Source organism: Myxocyprinus asiaticus, chromosome 48 (assembly GCF_019703515.2).
Source record: "Myxocyprinus asiaticus isolate MX2 ecotype Aquarium Trade chromosome 48, UBuf_Myxa_2, whole genome shotgun sequence".
Taxonomy (NCBI): Eukaryota; Metazoa; Chordata; class Actinopteri; order Cypriniformes; family Catostomidae; genus Myxocyprinus; species Myxocyprinus asiaticus.
In genome coordinates, this window is record NC_059391.1 from 7,383,828 (window position 1) to 7,399,055 (window position 15,228).

Below are 15,228 nucleotides of genomic sequence, written 5' to 3' on the forward strand. Positions count from 1 at the left end.
GTCAACTGTAACTCTTCTAAGAGCTTTCAAGCTATTTCTGCCAAACTCGGCACAGACCTTCAGACTGTTCTAACTTAGTGTGCAATGTCTTTTCTGATTGGGCTTACAGTTTTCCCATAGCGGACACCCTAGCAGCACCTAGCAACAAGCCAAAACAGCCTAGCAGCCATCCAGAACACCTTTGCTATAGCTAGCTAGAACACCATAGAAATGCCTAGTAACCCACCAAAACTCCCTAGCAATGCCTTTTGACAAATTAATGCAGCCTAGAATTTTCTAGCAACCAGCCAGAACTCCCTAGTAACACCTAAAAACCAGCTGCAAGACCCTAGAAATGACCTAGTAACCACTCTCGAGACCTTAGCAACCACTTAGTAATGCACTGTCTGCATGTCTGAGATTTGTCTGTCTACCTGACTCTGTCAGACTTTCTATTTGACTGTCTGACATTCTGTCTGCCTGTCTGACCCTCTAAGGCCTGTTTAACCTCCAAATTCAAGCTTGTAAAACTTTTTTAAGCTTTCAGACTTTGTTGTCTTGACAAACTTATGTCATCATTTATTCACCCTTAGGCCTATATTGTTTCAAAGCCGTATGACTTTCTGTTTTTCTAAGGAACAAAAATTTCATTTTTCGAAGAATCTTCATGATACGTTTTTCTACTCAATGAAAGCATACAGTGACCAGTGGCTGTAGAGCTCCTTAAAATTACTGTAGTCCCTATGGCTAGTGTGCTATATTCCAAGTTTTCTGAAGCTGTACAATAGCTTTGTGTAAGGAGTAGACAGTCTGCTGCAGTTCTCACTTGTCGTGTTAAGGTGCAGTTTGTTAAGTTTGCCATCACTGGTTTCTTTACTTCCACTTTTATAGGTCGCACGGGGCGCTATACACTGATCGAAAAATGGAGGGACACTGAAAGGCATCTCTTTCCTCACGAGAGTCCGGTCATCTCTCTCAACACTTGGGGGCAATATGCCGGCGATGTGCAGTTTATCATGCACCGCACAGGCCCCTCTCTGAATGAGTACCCCCCAGCCGAAGGTCTGACACCTCGGGGCCCAGAGCGTGGCTTGCATCGGCAGAGCCTTCCATTGATGGCCAAGCTCCGAGCTCCTGGCGACCGCTCCCTCCACCGTCGTGAGCCACGGCGCAAATCTCTGACCTTCACGGGTGTGCCCCGCAGCCTCCGGGACATCCTTAGTGGAGGCAGACTCAGCGACAGTAAGGCCAAATACCGGGTGGTTGTAATGAACAGTGGCCACAATACGCAATCAATGTCCCCTCGGTTATCAGGCAACCGAATGGAGGATCTTACCCAACTGGTGAAGCTTCAAAGGGAGACACTTACAGTTTTAGACAGCAGGGTGGAGGCATATGAGGCAGAGCTTCGGATGTTGAATGAGAAAAGAGTTGGAGTAGAGGAAGGCGATCCGTACGTGATGGTGACAGAAGAGATTGCAAGATTGGAGAAGCAGGTGCGAAAGAACAAGGTTGAGATTGAGGAGGAGGAATTCTGGGCCACTGAGCTCCAGATTGAGCAGGAGAGCGAGAGGCAGCTACAGGAGCGGCTGCATGAGTTGGCCAGTCGTCTACACAGCTGTGAGGCGGATTTGGAGCAGCGGCTGATGTGTATGCATGGTGTTGAGGCAGGGCTGGAGACTCAACGTCAGCATAAGGAGATCAGAGATACGCAGCAGGCCACCGAAGGTGAAGTGAAGGCAAGACTTCAGAGGGTGAAAGCAGAACTCAAGGCTCAGTCTCAGCACATGGCCCAGCTTGAGAAAAGCTGTAGAGTAGTAGACCGCTCGATGGCTGAGTCATGCAAGAGAATGCAGGTATGTCAACGTTAACAAACAAAAAGCTATGGGGGTCAATATGAAATACAGAAATTTTACATTTTAAATTGAAGTCAGCAATGTTTAAAATGTTATGGTATATGTTTAAAATTGATGTACACTTACATGAGATGAAGACTCATATCAGTCTTAAGGCCAAAGTATACTTCGGTTTCCCGCATGTTGCTATGTCACAGTGCACATGGCACAAATTTCGTCATCAGCACAGTACACACATACTGCAGCTCAGTTTTTCTAGACACACAGACAATCCACAATCTTTGCGCATCGTCAGCACATGCACCTTCCGTTAACTGTACTAAAGACTGTACATTGAATGCATCCTAATATGCTTGTGGTCGAAAGAGCCCAGATGGCTAAAAAATGCTGCGCTCCAGTGAGGGATGCTTAAGGAGCCAAAGTTCAGCGGCAGTGGTCAAAGACATCCATCAAGTGCATATTTACAAAGGAAAACAATAATAAAAAATAAAAAAACGCAGACAGACATAAAAACACATTCTGTGTGAACAGCCCCTTATTCATATGGAACAGCACTAGTTTCTCATAGTTACCTCTCAAAAGAGAAGCCATTTGCTTCAAATGACTGTTGGAAAATATCCACTTCATCCAGCAATCTGTTTGCTCTCTGTGTTTTTAGAATACCAATGCTGTTTTCTAGTGAATGAGCGGTCCGACTGAATCACGAATCAATTCAGAATCAGTTTTGCTAACACGTTTGGCCAGTTCTTAGTAAAGAACCGACTCAAAAGAATAATTCAATTGCGAATCACTTGTTCTGATTTTAAACAGCCAACAGAAATACAGGATACATGTCATGATTGCTGAAAAATTGTCAGGGAAAATGTTTCTCAGGTCAGTCAGAGTTGCGGGCGCCACTGGTGTTAACAGACCAAAGCTTGAACCCTTGGTTGAATACCAGCACAAGGTTTAAACCATCACAGAAATTCTAGTCTAAGCTGGTCTTTACAGTAGGGTTTTGTCAGAAGCATTATTACATTTCTTACTTGTTGCAATCACATTGAACCTAAAAATGTGTTTGCAAATATATGAGCTTATTCTGTGGAAGTACATTAGAGCATTGTTACTGTTTATAGGCATTTGACGTTGCGCAACTGCAGGCAGTTTGCCAGTTGCAGTACTGGACAAACATTTCATTAGCACCCCTCCACCCTCTCTTCCCCAGGAGAGTCAGTACGAGCTGGAACAGCTGACCAAAGAGTTGAGGCAGGTAAACCTGCAGCAGTTCATCCGACAAACAGGCACCAAAGTCACGGTTCTGCCCGTGGAGCCCAGCGATGAGGACACCAGCAACACAACAGATGATAAAGGTACCATTTTTTTAACAAAATAATTAAAGCTAAAATTGTGTTCTGATGGTATAGTGTATGGATAGTGATTGCACTCAAAAATGACAACAAGACCTCAACCAATATGAGTAATGAGTGTTTTTTTATTAGAGTCATTAACAGCAACACCACATCTGGTTTCAATTTGGTCCAGTGGCAAGATATGTTACTTGTGCATGTGCATTTACTTAAAAAAAACCAAAAAAAACAACTACATTTTGATCATGATAAAGCAATTTTGGATAGAAGTTTCCAACAGAGTGCAACAGTGACCGTCCACTTTGTCAGCAGCCTTGGTTCTGGTATTTCCCCCATTCATTTTCTCCATAGGCTTTAAAAAAGACTTCAGTAAATAGTTCTAAGCCATGAACAAAACCAACTCTGAGTTGAATCATTACAAACATGATTTTGAAGCAAAAAAAGAAAGTTATAAGACTGTGTACTTAAATTTTATTTATGAGGGACTACAATCCAACATGAACTACAATCTCATGAAGAATTTCAAATGATATAATTGAATATAAAACAATAGTACAAAATAAAACGACTTACTTTTAGTTGTTGTTTACAAGTATAAAACAGTATATTCTAAGTTTATTCTGAAGTATTCCGATACAAAAATCCAAGTACTTTGAGAGTGAAGGGAGACCAACTCGATTATGATGGTTGCAATGCTTCTTTTAGTGGGTGGTCGCTGCCTCGTTTCCATGGTAACAGAAACTTTTTTAATTAATGGATCTCTCTTCAGGGTAATGGGTACTGTAGTTCTTCATTGAAAATTTTAAATGAAGTACAAATCTGACTTGTGGCTTCTACAGAAGTATATAATATACATTAACAATCTCAGAGTTCATGGTAGGGTTGTCTTAAAAAGTTTATACATGATCAAAAATGTATATATGGGAAAGAAAAATTTGGGGGGGCAGTACAGAGTTAAAAACCTTCTCCTGTAAACCATAAAGGGCTGAGAGTCACTCAGAACTACTGCTAAGAGTTAAGGCCCAAACATACTCTACGTAAGTACGTGAACGCAGATGCATCTTGCTACGCAAGCTCGATTTCACGTGTCATTGCGTTGTGAAATGTGTCAGAGTGCAATTCATAACCGAACAAAGTACACGCTGTATTCTTAGTGTTGCCACAAGGGGTGCTACAGTGGGTTTTTTTTTTTTCAATCAACAACTATCAAGGCGGAGCTGCAATTTGAGGAGAGTCTTGCCGAACAAGTTAGATTATACAAATATATTTTTCTGTCATCTTTTCAGCAAATACAAAAGCACACTCCTCAACTGTCAACATATTGACTCCACCACATCCGGTTTCTTGGCACCTAAAAAACAGGCAGAGCATAACAAGACCGCATGTAATGTATGTACAACAGGACCACACGTTGGCAATGCGTTGGCGAAGCGCTCGCATCTGCGTTTGCGTACTTGCGTGAAGTATGTTTGGGCCCTTACATGTATTCTTGCTTCGTCACTGTAGTAACTGATTATTGTTGTATTGGTTGACTCAAGATGGTCTTGAAAAAATGTCAACCCGAGAAAAATCTAATTAAAGTTATAAGCCTTCTTTTCAGAAGGTGTCACCCAGTTCAAAACGTGGTGTTCTATTATGTTTTACAGTGCATCTGGAAAGTATTCACAGCGCTTCACTTTTTCCACATTATTTATGTTACAGCCTTATTCCAAAATGGATTAAATTCATTATTTTCCTCAAAATTCTACAAACAATACCCCTAAATGACAACTTGAAAGAAGTTTGTTTGGAATCTTTGCAAATTTATTAAAAATAAAAAACGAAAAAAATCACATGTACATAAGTATTCACAGCCTTTGCCATGACACTCAAAATTGAGCTCAGGTGCATCCTGTTTCCACTGATCATCATTGAGATGTTTCTACAACTTGATTGGAGTCCACTTGTGGTGAATTCAGTTGATTGGACATGATTTGGAAAGGCACACACCTGTCTATATAAGGTCCCACAGTTAACAGTGCATGTCAGAGCACAAACCAAGCCATGAAGTCCAAGGAATTGTCTGTAGACCTCCGAGACAGGATTGTATCGAGGCACAGATCTGGGGAAGGGTACAGAAAAATTTCTGCAGCATTGAAGGTCCCAATGAGCACAGTGGCCTCCATCATCCGTAAATGGAAGAAGTTTGGAACCACCAGGACTCTTCCTAGAGCTGGCCGCCTGGCCAAACTGAGCGATCGGGGGAGAAGGGCCTTAGTCAGGGAGGTGACCAAGAACCCGATGGTCACTCTGACAGAGCTCCAGCATTTCTCTGTGGAGAGAGGAGAACCTTCCAGAAGAACAACCATTTCTGCAGCACTCCACCAATCAGGCCTGTATGGTAGAGTGGCCAGACGGAAGCCACTCCTCAGTAAAAGGCACATGACAGCCCGCCTGGAGTTTGCCAAAAGGCACCTGAAGGACTCTCAGACCATGAGAAACAAAGATTGAACTCTTTGGCCTGAATAGCAAGCATCATGTCTGGAGGAAACCAGGCACAGCTCATCACCTGGTCAATACCATCCCTACAGTGAAGCATGGTGGTGGCAGCATCATGCTGTGGGGATGTTTTTCAGCGGCAGGAACTGGGAGACTAGTCAGGATCGAGGGAAAGATGAATGCAGCAATGTACAGAGACATCCTTGATGAAAACCTGCTCCAGAGCGCTCTGGACCTCAGACTGGGGTGAAGGTTCATCTTCCAACAGGACAATGACCCTAAGCACACAGCCAAGATAACAAAGGAGTGGCTCCGGGACAACTCTGTGAATGTCCTTGAGTGGACCAGCCAAAGCCCAGACTTGAACCCGATTGAACATCTCTGGAGAGATCTGAAAATGGCTGTGCACCGACGCTCCCCATCCAACCTGATGGAGCTTGAGAGGTCCTGCAAAGAAGAATGGGAGAAACTGCCCAAAAATAGGTGTGCCAAGCTTGTAGCATCATACTCAAAAAGACTTGAGGCTGTAATTGGGGCCAAAGGTGCTTCAACAAAGTATTGAGCAAAGGCTGTGAATACTTATGTACATGTGATTTTTTTTCGTTTTTTATTTTTAATACATTTGCAAAGATTTCAAACAAACTTCTTTCACGTTGTCATTATGGGGTATTGTTTGTAGAATTTTGAGGAAAATAATGAATTTAATACATTTTGAAATAAGGCTGTAACATAACAAAATGTGGAAAAAGTGAAGCGCTGTGAATACTTTCCAGATGCACTGTACATTACAAATCCAATGTGCCGCCTTGTGGTTGGAGTTGGTATTGCAAGTGCCATGACTGCAGTTAAAAGGTTGCAACACCCCAAAATGTTTGAAATGGAATGCTAGCGTACTAGTATACACTGAATACTTTAAGTACTCTTGGCAGTTCAATCAAGTAATGAGTCAATAATGACTGCTCTATCTTCCATGAGCTCAAAGTAAGCATAATGTCAGAGTAACATTATGCTTATGAACTTTATAAACTAAGTAAGCATAATGTCTGCTATCATTACAGAGATATTAGACAGAGTTATTTACCTTCCACAACTTATTTTATATGGAACTTAATTGTTGTTCTTTCCCCAGATTTCGCTTCATTAACGGGCTCATTGAAACGCACAGGTTTTTCTAGTTCAGTGGTTGGCAGTATTCGTGGACTACAGAGTTCGATATCATCAGCTTTAAATCCTGAGGGCATCTACGTTTGAGGATGACAAACCTCTTCGGTAGCATTAGCTTTATAAGACCTTCTACATTGAAGATTTTGGCTGAATATGATCCTTTACTACTCCAAGCACTAAAAGACAACAGACGGTAAACTTAAAGGTGAACCAATTCCAGTATTGAGCTGTGGTGAATGTTTATCATGGAAAATTCCATGCAGAAATCTGACATATGGCAATATATGTAAACATAAGCATGATGTTGGGCAAGTATTGTTTACACTGATATAAAAAAGTAACATATTTGTACAAATATGCAATTAAATACTACAGAAATGGCAGTTTTCATATATGTAACATATATTTGTATAAATAAGTGCAATTTGAATGTGTACATACAGTACATGGTGACATACAGTATGTGAACTATTATTTTATAAATGTTCATTTATGGCCATAAATCTGATTTGTAAACATCTTCCAAACATTTTTCCTGTTCACCACAAACAGCTGATCATTTTAAATACAAACCAATTTTTATTTTATTTTAATATATACTCCACTGAAATGATACCCTTAGGCTTGTCATTTCAATAACGTGTGTAGATGAAGGATTAATTACTTCAGAATCAAATATATTTTTGTATTATTTCATTCTGAGACTTTAGCTTCTTTAGCTATCTTTACACTGCCAAGGTGGCACAGATGCTGCATTTAAACTGGCATTTAGTTGCATTTACATAGACTGTGCAATGCTGCTCAGGGCAGGCATAGATGCATTTACACAGAAATTACAACTGCATACATAACACGAGATTAATGTTTTAAATATACAATTTTGAAAATAGAATTATGAAAAGAATGAAAATATGAAATGATACCTTAAATATTAAACGAAATTATGAAATATAAGCTCTAGCATGACAAAAACTAAGTTTAAGGCTGCTCTGAGGTGGGTTAGAGCAGGCTTAATTTAGACTGGCTTTTATGCTGCATTGCATCTTTCTTTACACAGAATTTTAAGCAGGCACAGAGCAGGATTAACTCGGCTGTGTAAAGACGCCTTTATTTTTGCCTCTTAAAAGATTTTGAATGAATGTACAACTTTCAAATTTGTGTTTACTCTGAGTGGAGAGACATCTATATATCATGTGATTTCAAACCTGTGAAATTTAGTTTTTTTGTAAAACATTTGTTTATCAGTCTGTACAAGTGTTACTGTTTTACTATGTTGAGCCAAAGATGAACACCTATTTTAGTTAATGTTATTGCATGACTGCAACGTAATATCTTCATAATCCTTGCTTTTTTATTTACCACTTATTTTGTTATTGTTGAGAAATGTGCATAGAAATTTTCAGTTATGGACAAATACAGAACTAATATTGCTTGGAAAACTTTCCAGCTACAAAATGCCATATAACCATATATGTTTTTTTTAATAATCTGGTTTCGCCAAATTAATAATAATTATATATATATATATATATATATATATATATATATATATATATATATATATAAAAACAGTTGTCCTGTAGCTGGAACTATGATATAAGTAGTGCCTTATTGAAACCTAAGCCATGATATCACATCTAAAAATGGTGCTGGCATGTTAGATATTGGTATTTCCCATGTATATTCGGAATCTGTTATCATGTTGTGTGCCAAGTCATTGCTCTTATGTCACTGTCTTATGCTTAGGGCTACATTTTATTTCAGTAGATTTTAGAGGTATTTAAAAAAAGTATGTTTCAGATTGTTTCTTACATCATGTGCAATGTATTATAAGTCATTGATGTCAACTATGTACCATTATAAAAAATTTAAAAAAAATTCATTAACTAATATTGCCAATGTTTTAATAAATAGTGCCATATACCGGTATTAAACTCAATATAGCCCACGTGGATTCTCCTTATTTTTCAACAAAACCTTTTCAAAAAAAGTAAAAGTGAATTACAGTGCAAGGCTTTCATTCAGGACATGTTCTTGTATTCAAATACAGCAAAAGTGACTTGACCAATAGTGCGAGTTTTGGGTGGGCCTATCTGTTTGTACAACCAATGGAAGACGGGGGGAGTAATTATTTTTGCAATTCCATGTGGTGACACTAGTGGCACAGAAATTACATCCTTAAACTAGACCAGCAATTACAATATAGTGCAGATGAAACCATAAAATGTGTCCTGTGTGAACTATTCTATAAGAAGAATTGGCACCTCATTAACCTTTAAAAAAGTAAGAAACACATTTTGTTTGTGTCCAATGGCACGACTATCTCTCAAGACTGGGTGGACATGTCTTTCAGGTTGTGAAGTCCACCGTCCCACAATATTTGGGGTTTCACTACAGCCAGTATGGGACTGCATGGAGCTCCGGCCATGCAAAACACCTCGTCTACATCCAGACCCCATTCTCGTAGCGTTTTCAAGGCAGAGGCACAGACGTTTCTAGAGCCCCATGCTGTTATAAGACAAGTGCAGAGAGGGCTGTTTTCATGGCCGAACCTCTGCCTCATCTCACCCATCAGAATGGTAAACTCTTTCATGCAGGTCTGCCAAGAGAGGGACAGGTTAATATGACATATGAGAAAACACGAGAAATATTAGACATAGATTTGTAGCGATAATGCTCCATAAACCTTCCTACCATAATCTCTGATATTATTAAGCGATTAAATATACTCTGTAGAAGCCTCAAGTCGATGTGATTTCAACCTCATTTTCAAAAAATCAAGTTTAATAGGCAAATTGATCTACACAGTGAAGAACTACAGTACCCATAATCCTGAAGAGGGCTCCACCAATCAGAGAAGTTAGTTACCAAGGGGACAGAAATAAAGTTGGTTTCCCTTAATTATCCTTAAAATCAAAGGGTAAGTCAACAGCTTTATATTGTACTATTGTTTTTTATTAAATTACATCATTCCCTCATGAAAGACATTAAGGACACAGTTTTGTCCCCGTCTTTACCTTTGTTTCATATACTTTTTTTAGTTACAATTCAAAGTTTGTCCTGTTGTGATTCATCTCGAAGCTGATTGGTTTGTTTCTATTTATTAAAAAGGATTATGTCTTAAGGCCTATTCACACCAAAATCATGACAGATTTGCAAGACGAACTGCTGACAAAAGGTCTATTCAAACTGAGACCGTGACAAATACAATGAAAAACAATTTCACCCCTGTACAGTAGTGGGCGCTGTTGCAGCTCTACAAACATATATTGTTTTCCTGCTCTGACCTTATTCAGCTGTCGATGCATAAGATTAATACTGTATATTTAATGCTGTTTAGGCATTTATTTACCTGGTTTAGCATAACTGTTTCATTGTTTTTCCATGTTTTTGATGCATTTTAAGAATTATGGAATCTGTGTTTTTTATTCGAGTGAGCGCTTCTGCATAAATATACATCCTCTTTATATTTAGGCATGTATTTTGCTATGAGAATACTGCAAACGGACTCCCAAACTGAACTTCTCTTTTGTTAATGCCTGGATTATATAATACAAGGTCCAGTGATGTAAACAGAATACTTTGTATTTTTTCTTGCAATAAAAATAGCAGTGAGTTTCTGCAATTCGTTTGTCTACACCTGTAGTAAGGTACCGCATGTAAAGAGTCTTTATTTGCTATATTTTATTATGAGCTTAGTCCAAGCGAATTGCAGAACCTCACTGCTATTTTTAACGCCAGGATAATAGGCCCATTAATAGCCTACACATATTAAATAATGTACATTAAGACAAAACACCATGTGTATTATAAAATATGGGGTATCAGCACATTACATAAATATACTAATAAGAAAGAATGTTTCCAAAGCTTCTATATTATTTATTTACCACATATTTGCATTGAATTCAGTGTTTTTGTGCGTGAGACGAGTCAAAGATCACATACACTCCGGTGTCTATGTTTATGAACAAATATATGCAAATATAGTACATGTAGACTTTCAAAATCAGACCAGATTTATGTTTAAAGTACAAAGGTTCATGAACTGCAACTATTTAGTTGTAATTTTTCAGGGTGTGTATAAGTTGTGCGTTCAGTGCCGGGGCTTGAAAGCTGATTAGCACCACCAATGAGCTGGATTGTGCAGCAACAGTGACTCTGGAAAAATGACAAAATGCTTTTATCTCATTGGTCAGTTAGTTTTCCTTGTAGTCCGGACAAAAAAAATAATTAAAAAAAAAAAAAAAAAAAAATGGACTGCTCTCCATAAAATAAATGTAAAAAAACTTTGGATTGTCAGTGGATGATTTGTCAGACCCAATGTGAATAGTGCTGTAGGAATTCATTGTTCCTATTCAAAAGCTCGCTGGGAGCGAACATTCATGATGAAAAAATGGACGGTGTAAATAGGCCTATAGACCTATGTGTAACCGGTCCTGCTCGTCCTGCTTCGAACAGGATTCGAACCGGCATCTCCAGCATGGGAGGCCGGCGTGCTAACGAGGAGGCTAAAGGCTACAGCCTCTAGTGTCTGTTGCTAGTGCGCCTCTTGAAGCCAGGGGAGTGAGGTTTACACACACACTGCACAGCACGTACCAGCTGGGTTCTGTTACACTCACCCCCCTAAAGCTCACTCCCATCCGGGTCATGGCACCACTGTAACCGGTCCTGCTTGAACCACTCAGAGCGGGATTCGAACCGGAGTCTCCAGCATGGGAGGCGGGCACGATATTGAGGAGGCAAAAGGCTACAGCCTCTAGTGTCTGTCGCTAGTGCGCCTCTTGAAGCCAGGGGAGAGAGGTTTACACACAATGCACAGCACGTACCAGCTGGCTACCGTTAAATAAAGATTAAAGATTTTTTAAATACGTACAGAGAAAATGAATGCAAAAAATACTTTGTTAAAAACGTGTCCGGCCACAGCAATGTTCTGTCAAAATGAGTAAATATGCACGATTATTATCTAGAGTTCTATCATTTAATTTAAACATAAATACTGATAAACATTCACACAAAATAGCATTAGATGTAGAAATTCAAATCTTTCATGATTTACCTTTGCAGTTTTGAATGTCTGTATTTGTGTTTCACTGAATCCAAAATCTGTAAGACTATCAAGTGAATCCTCTGAGAATCCAATGATATCACCTGAGAAAATGACCTTTAATTGATCACTTGAATGTTGATCTGCTTGACCGTATAGCAGAGCAGCAGGAATTCCTAAAAGCAACAAAATAGGCAAAGATTAGTTATATAACCAGCACCAATCGGCACAATTTATGGACTAGCCTAATTCTAACAATAAATCCTCAAAATCAATGCAATAAAAATCCATTTCTTTGAAATAAGAAGATGTGATTCATGCAAAATAGGGTTTTTTTAAACCTGTATGTAGAGCTCTATAGATATCATCCCCGTCAGTAGAGAGGAACAGCTTAACTTTGTGCAGCTGAAGAGTATTCATGAGTTCTTCCTTTTTGCAAAAGTAAAATTTGCCTATTTCTAGACCTGGTGATGGAAAAGCAGTGTCATATAAGTACTTGGCATGCATCATTAATCACGTTTCAGCAATACTTGCATATTAAAAATAACTTTACCAAAAACAGTCTTACCATAATGCTTTACGCTCTCAACTATCTTCCTTTTGATTTGTTCTGAACACTCCTTTGCATAGAGGATCACTTCAAAAAGCAAAGATTCTGTCTTGTTCTGGCTCACAAGTTTCTCATTCACTGTTTGCACAGCCTGTACTCCATAAAGAGATCACACACTTTCAAAACAATATTGAGTATGATCATGCACAGATTATAGCGCCTGAAAGCATTCATGTTGATCGTGCCTACCTTTATAAAAGTGAATGCTCTTCCTTTGGGTAGTGGCTCTGCATCTGTGTTTGTCGAGGTTGAGACTGAGACTGAATGCAGGTCAAATATGTCGTTATATTGCAAAGCAATTATAAGTGGACCTTTGAAATTCTGCAGAAACAGACACAATCAATCATGACTGAGTGTGAATACAACGTTTTCTTTAAATCTCTTTGAAGCGATGGATCGAAACGCTGTCGACGCTGTCGAGGTCGACGCTTTTTAACTTTTGCCTTTACCTTGTTATCTTCCATACTCTTCTAAATCTCTGTCCTTTACCAGACGCGGAAGTGCAGTGAAGAATGCGAGTAACTACAGCAAAGAGACCCGCGCGCTGTTTGGCATGACATGGATAAATTCGCTCCTAAAAACACAAGTACACATAAGAAGTGTTAAATTAATACCATATTTGTCGCTTGCGTATACATTTCCGTGACATTTCGCGGCACATTCATTTCCTCAGCTGCCACCCTGCGCTGTGGAGCGGCACAAAGCGTGTCCAAATTCAGTATATTACCTTTGTTTTTATTAGGAGTCCAGGTACCGAAGGTGCAGGACCCTATTGTATTTGTTCCGATTTTCTTATTATTATTATTATTATTATTTTTCCGCCCTAAAAGTATTTGGATGTCAGAGACCGAAAAGTCGTAGAGATTCCAAACTTGGCAGGATGGTTCCAAATCCCTCCCACTACTCAGGCGTACAGACACACATCCTTCAGACACTAGGTGGCGCTATTGCGAACAAAACAAACAAATATCACATTTTGGGCCTTAAAAAGGCAGCGGCTGTGGCTCGTTTTGAAGGATGCGTGCTCCGGAGGTCACATTTGTCGACCGCATACGTCATTGAGGCTGTTTTTTTTTTTTATTTTATTTTTTTATCTATTGTCAATATCTTTTATGTATATACACTTACATTTATACAACTGTTAACCTTTTTTGCATTCCCAATAAAAAAAATAAAAAAAAAATAAATAAAAAAAATACAAACAAAATTAAACGAGACAGTCTCGATGACGTATGCGGCCGACAAATGCGACCTCCGGAGGACGCATCCTTCCAAACGAGACACAGCCAGTGTTTCACCAACCTTTTTTCTTCCATGGCACACTTTTTACAACTAAAAAAATTCTACGGCACATCACTATCCCACATGGGCTAACCATTGTCAAAATGTTTCCTTTTCAAGAACTTGTCCATGTTTTCTGTCCGTCTTAGTAGCCTGTTACTTGTAATGTTTGAAATTTGGCTATGCAAAACAAAAAACAAAAAAACAAGTCACATAGGTAGGCTACGCTGTGTGAGGTCACAGGTGGCAAGAGCGCTAAATGGGTAATGAAAAAACAACAAATTTGCTTCTTTTCTAATTTGTAGATTTGTTCTTACAATGCCACAACAAATTACAGGAATTCAAACTCAAGAGGGGTGAAAAAGGTAAGACAATCACTGGTCCACGAACATTTTTTTTTCTGGGGATATTTGTTTTTAAAGAATAAGCTAAAAGCACCAATTCCAGTTATTTTAGTGATTCAAGTTTACAGTTGTGCAGAATTAGCTGCAAAATAAAGAGGATTTTGGTGAGGCTTGCTTCTGTTTCACAAATTTGTTCAATTTTATTAACTGATTAGTTCAGTGACCCCTTCTGGAAATGTCACTAGGTGGCGACAAATGAGCGTCTTATGTGCAATTAGTGAGTCAGTGAATCATTTTGAGTCGTTTATGACCGAAATCTACCAAGAGACTTAATAGTGTTTGAGCATTAAAAGAACAAAGCAGATCTATAGTCTTCCTTCAGTCTGAGCATTATTTTTCATCCAAAAAGACAACAATAGTGAGTTTCAATAACGTCCTTACCTTCTCCTTTATTAAAACTTGCATGGCTACAAATCTACTGACTTCAGTATAAGAATTATAAACACAAAGCAGATCTACAGTATCATTTTCCTACAGTAGCCTATTTAAACAGCTGAGCATGGCTTTTTATCAGAAAAGACCGCAATAATAGACAAATAATAATCATTTTGAGTTTCAATAATGTTCTTTCGTCATTTCACATGAGTTGAGTGGAGGCGTCAATGCTCTGTTCAACGCCAGTGTCAAGCGCCGCATTGCCCTCCACATGACAAGAGGTCACAGAGGGGCGATTTTACGAGTTTGCCACGTAAAAAAGTGGGAGGTGTGCACAATAAACATTGAAAACATGTATTTGGAAGAGAGAAAAAAAGCTTGCAGTTGCTTTGATAGCAGAAAGTAATAAAAGGACTCGTTTATGTTTAGGTCTGAGCGTTTTCTTGGTGAATTTAAAGTAGTTCAATAACTGGGGTCTCTGATATTCGTAAACGATAAGGTCATATTTAATTAAAAGAAATGAGACATTCAATGTCTCTTCACAAATTTGGACAGTTTTTAAATATTTCTTGTTGCTTAGTACTCTCAAAGACATTATTGGTGAAGCAAAAACGTGTGTGTGAAAAACACTTTGGTGTAAAGTGGCGTCACTTCATAGAATCCAATGTGACGCGAGTCATGTGAAAGA

General features: G+C 38.9%; 2 protein-coding genes across 5 annotated transcripts in view; one reads left to right on the forward strand and one right to left on the reverse strand.

The window, feature by feature from the left end:
- Positions 1-7,484, forward strand: part of LOC127437277 (ras association domain-containing protein 8-like) — a 35,312-nt gene extending 27,828 nt beyond the window's left edge. Inside the window, exons 3-5 of the mRNA XM_051692108.1 lie at positions 871-1,835; positions 3,040-3,184; positions 6,789-7,484. Of these exons, the coding sequence (XP_051548068.1) occupies positions 871-1,835; positions 3,040-3,184; positions 6,789-6,910 (1,232 nt within the window). The 3' untranslated portion in view covers positions 6,911-7,484. The remainder of the gene's footprint in view (positions 1-870; positions 1,836-3,039; positions 3,185-6,788) is intronic.
- A 156-nt stretch (positions 7,485-7,640) lies between these two features.
- On the reverse strand, positions 7,641-13,383 carry LOC127437279 (cytosolic 5'-nucleotidase 1B-like). Of its 4 annotated transcripts, XM_051692114.1 has the most exons (8): positions 13,208-13,383; positions 12,930-13,054; positions 12,670-12,801; positions 12,439-12,571; positions 12,212-12,334; positions 11,883-12,046; positions 11,446-11,659; positions 9,277-9,422 (listed from the first exon to the last, which is right to left on the reverse strand). In XM_051692114.1, the coding sequence occupies exons 2-7, from the start codon at positions 12,942-12,944 to the stop codon at positions 11,450-11,452; spliced, it is 777 nt and encodes a 258-aa protein (XP_051548074.1). In that variant the 5' UTR covers positions 12,945-13,054; positions 13,208-13,383; the 3' UTR covers positions 9,277-9,422; positions 11,446-11,449. The 4 variants fall into 4 exon arrangements, with proteins under 4 accessions (XP_051548072.1, XP_051548074.1, XP_051548075.1 ...); XM_051692112.1 differs by lacking the exon at positions 11,446-11,659 and having other exon boundaries at positions 7,641-9,422; XM_051692115.1 differs by lacking the exon at positions 11,446-11,659 and having other exon boundaries at positions 9,284-10,984.
- Positions 13,384-15,228: the final 1,845 nt, after the last annotated feature.